This window comes from Helobdella robusta (genome assembly GCF_000326865.2).
Source record: "Helobdella robusta unplaced genomic scaffold HELROscaffold_31, whole genome shotgun sequence".
NCBI lineage: Eukaryota > Metazoa > Annelida > Clitellata > Rhynchobdellida > Glossiphoniidae > Helobdella > Helobdella robusta.
The window spans coordinates 588,344-599,489 of record NW_008704544.1 but is presented as its reverse complement, the minus strand read 5'-3'; the positions used below and the strand labels follow the sequence as shown (position 1 = coordinate 599,489).

General features: G+C 34.5%; 1 protein-coding gene across 1 annotated transcript; it reads left to right on the top strand.

Moving 5' to 3' along the window:
• Positions 1–1,352: 1,352 nt before the first annotated feature.
• HELRODRAFT_174839 (hypothetical protein) lies at positions 1,353–10,092 on the top strand (the record flags this gene model as incomplete). Its single annotated transcript, XM_009022277.1, has 16 exons — positions 1,353–1,475; positions 1,557–2,101; positions 2,330–2,402; positions 2,732–2,909; positions 3,825–3,946; positions 4,069–4,143; positions 4,543–4,618; positions 4,829–4,924; positions 5,055–5,140; positions 5,272–5,411; positions 5,628–8,172; positions 8,235–8,354; positions 8,947–9,015; positions 9,166–9,370; positions 9,468–9,628; positions 9,904–10,092. The coding sequence occupies 16 exons, from the start codon at positions 1,353–1,355 to the stop codon at positions 10,090–10,092; spliced, it is 4,803 nt and encodes a 1,600-aa protein (XP_009020525.1).
• Between the last annotated feature and the right edge of the window lie 1,054 nt (positions 10,093–11,146).

The window sequence follows — 11,146 nt, the reverse complement described above, 5'->3', positions numbered from 1 at the left end:
TGACGACGACGATGATTGTGTAATGATGATGATGATGATGATGGTCCATTTGACGATGATGATGATGATGATAAAGAAGAAGACAAAGAAGAAGAAGATGACGATGAAGTTGATGGCGAGGACGATAATGACGACGTGATGATGATGATGATGATGATCTCCAATACTTCTTGCTCTAGATGATCAGGGACGTTATGCTTTTTCGATAAGCAGTTGATCATTTGAACATCGATTTTGCATTAACAACATTACATTACGTTACATTACAAAATAGCTAGCGCTATAAAAATTCCACTCATTTATCAACATGTGAATGTGATTGTGTGTGTGATGTGAATGGATTGTGTGTGTGTTTGTGTGTGTATATGTGTGTGCGTGTGTGTGTGTGTGTATTTTAAATGTTTATGTATAGTATGTTTTCATAGTATAACTCTAAGTTTTTAGATGGCATTGTAATGTATTGTAACGCGTTAATTTTTCTTCTTTATTCTCTTCCTCTTTCTCTCTCTCTTCCTCCGTCTTTTTTATTTTCTTTTTCTTAGCAATACGACACGCAATGTTTTTCATGAGTTTGTGTATGTATGTGCGTGTGTATATATATATATATATATATATATATATATATATACATGTATGTGTATGTATGTATATATGTGTGTAGCTGTGTGTATGTTTGTATCTAGAGATCTGTTTGCGAAATAAGTTAGATGTTGACCCTGGGGAGGTGCTGAAAAGAACCTTTTCAGGGTTCTTCTTATTCCTGTTTAGTCTATTCCCCGATGGCAAGTTTAAAGACATCTTCTTGTTTGTGGCACTCATGATGATGTTGTCATTAATATTGTTCATTTATTATCATTATTATTTATATTATTATTATTATTATTATTATTATTATTATTATTATTATTATTATTATTATGGTATTTTTTATGAATTATATTGCAAGGTATAAGATTAACCATCTGTTATGCGTCGTTAATATAACGTGTTGTCCTGATCACTTTGTTGATTAAATTTTATGAAATCGCATTGATTTTTTGGTGTTTTATAAACATTTCTGTTAAAATCGTTTGTTAAAATTTAATATTTGTGTCGTTTTTATTTCAACTTTGGCATTAAGAATTTAACTAGGCATAATTTAAACACTGAAAAAATTAATTTTTCTTTTTCATCCCTTGAAATCGAATTCACTTTTCACTCAAGTTGTAAACATTCAATACGACGAAGGCTTTTTCGAGTTTTACGATGAAAATGAACGCTTTTAAATTATTTTTTCGATTCTATTTTATAAAATAAAGTATTTAAAAGAAGATTTTGACGGCCTATTTTGTTGATTATTATTTTCGATCTCGATGGATAAAGAAAATTTAAAAGCCATTTTCAATGACTTAGGAGTGGCTAGCCAGGGTTATGTTAACAAGGATGAACTTGCGAAGATCTGCGAGTACTTCGGCATGGAAGATATGACCAAAAAGGTTTCAATCGCCATCTTTTTATTCTCTTAAGTTTCTGTGAAAAAATTAGAGTCATTCATATCATTTTTAACTACTCCCCAGGAGTTGGATAAATTATTTCAAGACTTAGACCAGGACAAAGATGGAAAGATTAGTGAGGATGAATTCTTGGTAGGCATGTTCAACAAACCATCTCCTCCGACACCTTCAACTCCAAAATTTCCACCAGATTCCCTACAAGAACCCACAGCTCCTGTTACCTCCCCAGCGCCAAACGTCACACCCAGAAACAAAGACAATAAAACCACACCTGCCAACAAAAACAATGAAACCACACCTACCAATAAAGACATCAACACCACACCAACAAACAAAGATGATGAAACCACACCAACAAACAAAGATGCCAACAACACAAAATCCCCATCATCCACTATTCTACCTACCAAAGAAAATGAACCCCTACCTCCAAAGACCCCCTCAACAAAGGCAGTTCTTGACAAGAACAGTCCAGAAACTGATTCAAAAGATTCCAAATTTGATTCTCTGCCTAATTTTGGTGACAAAAATAAGTTTCCTAACTTATCTGCTACCTCTCGGGCTGACCCAACTGACTGGCTCAATTTTTTGGACCCCAACCGAACTGGGTGTGTTTTTAAATTTGAAATTTTTTGATAGATTTATAAAATTTATGATAAAAACCTGCAGTTGTTACAACATTTAAACCATAAATCCATAGAATTGTAAAATAAATGCTTGCCATAAGTGTATTTTTTTATAAATTTAATTTTCATTTTGCTTTCACTTTCAATTTAAATAGCTTTCATTTTAAATATTTAAAAAGTTTAAATCTACATCTAAAAAAATTAAATTAGGTTCGTAAAGGGCAGAGATGTCATTGATTACATGAGTAGATGTAAAATAGCTGATGGGGAAAACATATTGAAAGTATTGTAAATTTACATTTTCGACAATATGTGTATATGCATGTGTATAATGTGTGTGCATGCGTGCGTGTGTGTGTTTTTTTTTAACACATTCATACAGTTATACTGATAAATGATAAAGGCTGATACTGCTACTACTACTACTACTACTACTACTACTACTACTACTACTACTACTACTACTACTACTACTACTACTACTACTACTACTACTACTACAGATTACTACTACCGCTACTGTTACTACTACTACTATTCCAAATATTATTGTTACTAGCATTACTACTACTACTAATAATAATAATAAAGATAATAATAATAATAAAACAGAGATTGAACTTTGACCCCGTGGGTAATATTGCCCCCAGTCAGCTGGCCAGAGTTCTCGAACAGCAGCTGAAGAACTCGAAAGATGCAGCTCTGCATGATGCTGCTGCTGATATGCTACTGAATTCTACTGATAAGTTGTGGTCAGTTGATGATGATGATGATGATGATAATGGTGATAGTTCGTCGTGATGATGGTAGGAGTGGTGATGATGATGGGGTTATGATGACGTTGCTGGTGGTGACGATGATGATAGTGTTTTTGATGATGATGATGATGGTGATGATGATGGTGATGATGATGGTGATGATGACAAAACAATTTTATTTCGTCCCCTTATATTCTGAAGAGTTTTTTTAGAGGTATTGTTCTTTAAAAAAAAAAGTACGTTTTAAAATGCATGTCATACACGCCATCTATGTGGTATTCGTATGCTAATTTTGGGTATTTCCAACGTTCCGAACAAACCTAATAGGAGAGATAATGAGGATTTAGTGGAGGAGTGCGATAGACTGAATGAAGAGGTGGAAGAGTTGAAGAGCAATCTGAAAGATGCCGACGAACTATTGGATGCCATTGAACAGAAGAAAGATATGGAAGTTAAGTGAGTGAATGGATGAATAGATGAATTAATGGATGAATGAATGGATGCATGGATGAATGAATGGATGCATGGATAAATAGACATCATGGTGATGGATGGATTGATGGATGGATAAATAGATTAACAGACAAATGAATGAATGAAGGCATGAATAAATGAATGAATGAACCTTAATAAATATGTAACGAAAATTAACGGTATCTAATATAAATACTTAATCTCTCTTTCGTTTATTTATTTGAATGTGAAACAGGAATTTATATCAATCAATCACTCAATCAACAAATCAATCCATCAATCACTCAATCAACAAATCAATCCATCAATCAATCGATCAACAAATCGATCAATCAATCAATCGGCCAATCAATATTTTTTTCGCAGATTATTAGAAGAAGCAAACCAAAAATTAAGAGATGAACTGACTGAGGCTAAGAAACAAACGAAATCATCATCATCATCGCCTCCACCAACGACATCATCATCATCAGCAATGCCGTCAAAATCTGATAGAGATGATTTTGAAAAATTGAAGAAAAAATTAGAAGATAGTCTGAAGGAATCGATGGATGAGTGTGAGAGGTTGAGAGTGAAAAATGAAGAATTAGAAAGTGTTAGTACCTCTTTTTTTCTCTGGTACTTTGTTAGTGTCCTCATTCATTCATTCATTTATTCATTCATTCATTCATACATTCATTCATTCGTACATTCATTCATTCATACATTCATTCATAGGAAATTAAAAAGTTAACTGAAGACTTGAACAATGCATCAACGATTAAAGATACAAATTATGAAGCCACCAAAAAGGTCCTTATGAGTTCATCAAATCATTTTTCTCCAACTACCTATCACAATTTCGGCCATAATCATCGCAACCAATCATATTTGACCATGCTTTATTGGTAACCAATTACATTCTATTTCGGTTGTAACCATGGGGACCAATCACATTTTTGTCATATTTTACTGGCTACTAATTAGTTTTTTCTTTATAATCATATCTACCAATCAAATTTCATCACACTACTGCCTACAAATCAGAATTTTTCCTCTATAAGCCCACCAACCTATGACAGTTCATATATAATAAACATATTTTTCAGCGTAAAATGTTAAATTGAATTAATTAAAGGACAAATTTTCATAAGTTTGATTTTAATTGAGTAAATAATTAACTTAAATTGATTTTTAATGATTTTAACTAAGAAATTGGACGATGGTGATGATGAGAGTGATAATAAAGTAAGGCTATCAAATGACCGGTACTCTTCGCTAGATTTCGGTAAATATTTTTTATGCTTTCAAAACATTTTAAACATTAGAATAATATTTAAAAAAAGACAAATAACAATAATAATAATAATAATAATAATATAAATAATAATAATGGTGATGGTGATGACGACGATATTGATGAAGAGGACAACGATGACGATGGTGAAGATGATGATAACAAAAATAGCAATAACAACAATAATAATGACCCATGCAGATGACGCAAACATCTCTGATGACGTACGTAGAACGATCCAGAGAGAAATGGACAGAAGGGAAAAGTTGGCTGCCGATGAAAGAAAGCAGGCTGAAGGTTTCTGATTATTATTATTGTTGTTGTCGTCCTCATCTTCATCATCGTCATCGTTCATCTTCTTCACCAATATCGTCGTCATCGCCATTATTTTTATTATTATTATTATTGTTGTTGTTGTTGTTATTAGGTGCCTTGTTGTTAGAAATTTCGGAGCTCGAAAGCAAACACGCAGACGAGTTGGAAAAGTTGAAAAAAGATCATAAAAAAGAAAAGGTCATTATAATTATTTATGTTAATTATTAATGAATGAACGAACGAATGGACTAATGAAAGAATGTATGAATGAATGAACGAACGAATGAATGAACGATCGAATGAACGAAAGATCTTCTAAACATGAACAGGACGACTTATTAGCCAGTCAACAGCGCGCCATAGCGGATGCAATAGCGGAAAAGGAAAGAGATCTGATGAAAGATTACGTGAAAGATAAATTATCATCATCAGCGTCACAACTTCCGGTCTCATCGGCTGATGAATTAGAGTTGGTGATGATGATGGTGGTGATGATGATGATGATGATGGTGGTGGTGATGATGATGATTTGAATTATGATGATGATAATGCTGGTTTTCATTTTTGGCCTTTTTAGTAAAAAATAAATATGTCTAACATTGATAATTCTTTTGATTTCAAAAAAAACACACACACAAGCACACACATACACACACATAACACACACACATACACACACACACAGTAACAAAAATAAAGAAATAACCAGACTGCAAAACGAGTTGGAGAAACAATCAAAGCTCATTGAAGACTTACAACAGCAAATGAAAGACGACAACAACAACAACAATGTGGAGGAAGCAAAACCAACAACAACAACAACAAAGAAAGACAGCCACTCATCTATCATTCCAACCGAACTGAGAAAATTTTTCACATCTGACGATGACCTGGTTGATGACGTCAAAGATTCGATTAAAGAAAAAGATGACGTCACTAATATGGTAAGTAGTGAAGGTGTCGATGCTATGCGTGCTAATGTCGTTAAAAAGGTTGACGTCACGTCGCAGACCAATGAAAATGACGTCATCGTCGAAAAAATTGAGACAGGAATTCAAACGGAAAAGGTTATAATCAGTAAGGCTATTGATAGAAATGATTTCGCCGGCCAGACCGATGACGATGACGTAATCGCCATTGAGAGGAGCGACATTCATTGCCAGACAAATCACGTAGTGATAAGTGACGTCATAGAGAAGATTAATTTGCATACGCAGACGGATGAAATTGAGAAGGTTTTTTCAGATTCTGAAGTTCAGACTGGGGAGGTCCAAGGTGACGATACGAAGTTTGCGCATGTAGAAACTCAAACAGCATCTAACGAAGTCATGCACGCGAAGACTCAAACGTCTATAAATGACGTCACTTACGTCATGACACAAACCGATGATGATTTAGTTGCTGCTGCTGTTGAAGCGACCACACAGACCACATCTGAGGAACTAATTAGCACATACATACAAACAGATACAGGCGTATCTAGAGATACATTCACACAGACATTTGAGCAGAGTGACGATGATGATGTTGAGAAATTCATAGACGTGACGTCACAAACTGAATCACGTGACTCTGTTGACGTTTCGTCGCAAACCGAACAACCGCGTGACTCCGTCGCTGAGGTCTCGGCACCAACAATGGCCACTGATCTCAATGACATGTCGATTCAGACTGACGACGAACTGAAAGAATCAACAGCAGCGCAGACATCAACAGTTGAGTCAGTTGATGTAACGACGCAATGTGAAACAACGGATGAGAAAAATGTTGATGTCATGATGCAGACTGAGGATGTTATTAACGCCAGCAATGACAACATATCCACACAAACGTCAATCGTTGGTGTCAGTGAGGTGGAGACACAGACGGAGGATAACGTATTTGGTGTCCCAGATGTTGTTGATGTTAGTAATAATGAACTAGAATCACTGAGACCATCAAGAGCCTCGCTGACTGAAGAACATGATGCTTCCAACAAGACATCTATACAGACTGATGTAACTGACGTCATCAAAGTGCCGGTAACAGCGTCAACAACAACAACATCAACCGTCACAGCACAGACCCAGACAAGTATTATTGAGGGTGACGTCATTAACAACGACACGTCACCAGCAACATCACAGCAACAACAATTTAGAAACATCGAAACAACGATAACCGCAACAACGTCAACTCAAACTGATTTCGAATTAGACGGTTATGATGATAATAACGATGAGAGAGGCGATCATGATAATGATGATAGAGAAAAGCTACTGAAGCAGTACCAGGCGAACATTAGCGAGTTGAAGAGCAAGATAGCAGCAGATGAGAAGCACATGTCGCAGGTTATTCACGAGATGGATCTTATGATCAGCGATTTGGAGGATAAGTTGGAGCTTTCCTACAAGGTGAACAAGAAGCTGGAGAAAGTCATTAAGGACAGAAATGAAGAAATTACAAGTCTGAAAGAGTCACAGAGGCATCGGAAAGATGGCGATGAGAATGTTCTGTCGTCGCGACAACTGCGACAACCACACCAAAACCAACCACAACTACAACCACAGCAACCACAACTACAACCACAGCAACTACAACCACAGCAACCACAACTACAACCACAGCAACCACAACCACAGCAACCACAACCACAGCAACCACAACTACAATCACAGCTACAACCACAGCAACCACAACTACAACTACAGCAACTACAACCACAGCAACCACAACTACAACCACAGCTACAACCACAGCCAGCACCTTCACAATCTAGATCTCAACCGGTAAACTCAGATTTGAGCGATTTTGACAACGTCATTAATAACATTCCAGACGAATCGATTGAAAATCTAATAAAAGATTATGAAAGCAAACTGAATGACGTCAGGCTGGAGTTTGAAAAGGAAAGATCAAAAATAAAACAAGATCATGATAAGGAAATTAAAAAACTGGCGGATGACTTCGCTACCGCCATTGACAGTTTAAACAAAGATAGGGAAAGGAAACTGAAGGAAATGGAAAATAAGGAAAACCCAAAGACTATAAATAAAATAAAAGATCTAGAAAGTAGAATAAGCGATCTCATGATGACGAACGAAAGAATAATCTTAAACTTGACGAAAGATAATGAAATAAAAAAGTTAGAAATAAAAAACTTGAACGCGTTAGCGGAGAAATTAAAAAATGAAAGCAAAATGGAAAAAAATGACTTTAAAAACGCTTTGAGAAGACTAAAAAATGACTTAGTGAGTCCTTCGTTTTCTCGAAACTTATTTTATTAACAATTTATTTTGTGTTTAATTTGCAGAGGGTGGAAAAAGAAGTAAAGTTGTCGTCGGCTGGTAGTGGCAGACTGGAGACGTACTTGAGAGAGCAAATTAGTGATTTGTGCAGGCAGAATGCTGAGTTGATGAGTCGCAACGAGAAGGTAGAGAAAGTTTGATGTTGGGGGTGGGTTGTTTGTTTGTCTGTCTGTCTATTTGTCTGTCTGTCTTTCTGTCTGTCTGTTTGTTTGTTTGTTTGTCTATTTGTTCGTTCCTTCTTTCGTTTATTTATTTAATTTTTTCAACGTTAAGATGAATGAACAGTTAAATAGGATGTCTCCCAACCTCAATAACAAATCGCACTTTTCCACAGAACAATTAGTGGTTAGTAAATTATTTGATTCATTTATTCTCGCATTCATTCATTCATTCATTCATTCATTCATTCATTCATTCATTCATTCATTCATTTATTCATTCATTCATTCATCCATCCGTCCATTCATTCGTGTGACGATTCTTATGAATATTTCCTTCCAGTATTCTTATTTGGAATACTCATTTGAATATAGTGTGTGTGTCTGTATGTCTCTGTGTGTGTGTGTGTGTGTGTGCGTGTGTGTGTGTGTGTCTGTTTGTGCTTGTTGCTGATATTTTTGAGAAATACGTAAGAGAGAATTGCTAAAAAGTAAAGAATAAGAAAAGTAATAATAGTAAAATGATGGAGATGATGAAATTTTTAAAAATTCACCCAAGGTTGACAAGGCAGATGTGATGGCCGAGAGAGATTTGCTACGAGATCAGTTGAGAAGAACGCTTAATCAGGTAACCGCCCATTCACCCGTTCATTCATTCATTCATTCATTCATTCAATCATTCATTTTTTCATTTATCCACCACAGGTTTTTTATTTCGCAACGGTGTGACTGCCTTAATTTTTCAACCTCTTAAACTTTCACCACACGCACCCCGCAGCTGAATGATGTCACGACAGCCCTCACCGCCTTAACCAATCAGCATCGAGCCGAGAAACAAGCATGGACGCTAGCCAAAGATCAGCTGATCGACCCTGCTAAATATCAGCAACTGGCCAGCAAAATGGCCTGGACCGAAGCAGCTAACGAAAAGCTACAAGCCATGCTGGAGCGTAGTCAGTTGGAGTCGACTAATTTGTTAACTGGTTAGCTATACGTTATTAATATTGTTGCTATTGTTATGTTACTTGTCTCTGCTGTTGTTATTGTTATTATGATTATTATTATTATTCTATTTTCCAGCTGCCAGGGAATCTTTCGACAAAAGTCTGAATGATTTAAACAAAGAAAAATTATTGAGCGATAACTACGTGAATAAGCTGACCGGCCTCATCGATAACAAAGACCAAAGAATCAAACAATTTGTTAGCCAACTATGTTCTTACTTTATTTTTATATCTATGGTTAGTCTTACTTTGACAAAGCCAACAAGCCTAACAATGAAATAAGAATAATAATTTGTATAGCGCTGAGTTATTATTTTAGAGGCATTCCTTTACAAAAAAAAATGTTTAATATTAATTTTCCTAATAAAACACTTAAAAATCATATATCTATGCGTGCAGACGGAATTATTATAGTTAATTATAATTATTATAATAATTTTAATTTTATAATTATTTAAATAATTATTATTATAGTATATAAAATTTAATTAACCTGTCGTGATAATATCAAGAACGACCAACAAAAGAAGACGGAAAAACTGATAAAAGATTTGTACAGCGAAAACGCCCGTCTCGTTAAATATCTACAAGTCTTGGAGAAACAGAAAAATGATTTGAACTCCACTAACAAGTTGCTAGAAGATAAATGTTTGGCCCTTGGCGACTTGGTCAGAAGGCTCTGTCCGGCTGCTGTACAGTGATTTTGATTTCTGCTAGAAGTTTTGTTTTTTGTTTTTTTTTTATTTTTTTGTTAACTCTTTGTAATAAATTTGATAATTTTTTATAATTAAGATTTTAGAGATTTGAGGAATGAATTCGTTAAATTTTTTAAAAATTTGTTCGATTTTCGTATGTTTTTTAACGTAAAAATGTTAATATTTCACTAATTTGTAAGATATGATTGTTAAGTTTTCACTAACTTGGGAGTAAGATCAATTAATTTCGTTCTCGTTGTACCATTTTTGTAGTTTATCATAGGGGTGGGCAAACCTTTTGCTGTAAGGGCCGCATTGAAAATTATTTTACCTTTGAAGGGCCGCATATGTATTTAAATAGCAAATTTTTTCGACCCGGGGGAGAATTTTTTTAAGATTTATGGTTCCTTTTTTTGGTTATGATGTCTGGCTGGCGCCCTTTTTTTGGCGAACAATGCCTCGTGGTCCCCATAAAAGAATAGCTCCGCTGTCCACATGTAGTTAGCCCACCCCTGGTTTATCGGATAGTTTATTTCTTTTTATTTAATTTAATTTTATTTAATTTTTTTTATATATTTAATATGGTGGCTACAGTTTTATAATGAATTCACTTTTAATCACAGTATTTATTTATTTATTGCCTTCATTTATTCATTCATTTATTAAATAACTATCTTTTTTACATATTCGATCATTCATTTTATTGACTTTTTTCTGTTTTAGTGCTATCTATCTATTCTCATTAATGTGTATTTAATTATTTTTTTATTCTAAAAAGGTATTTCATGAATTCAATTTGATTTCATTATATAGAATTTTAATGCTTCGACGGTTGTGCAATTAGTCAGTGCCTTTAAATGCGAATACACACACACACACAGTAATTTTGCAGAACGATTTTTATATGCAATGTTTATATGAAATAACGATTATATATTAACAAAAAGGATATTAATACATATCAACGACACTTCACGCATGGATTATTAGATATATTTTTGAAAAAAATTTCATAAGTCGCGGTTGTTAATAAATAAGCTTTTCTATATATTTACAAATA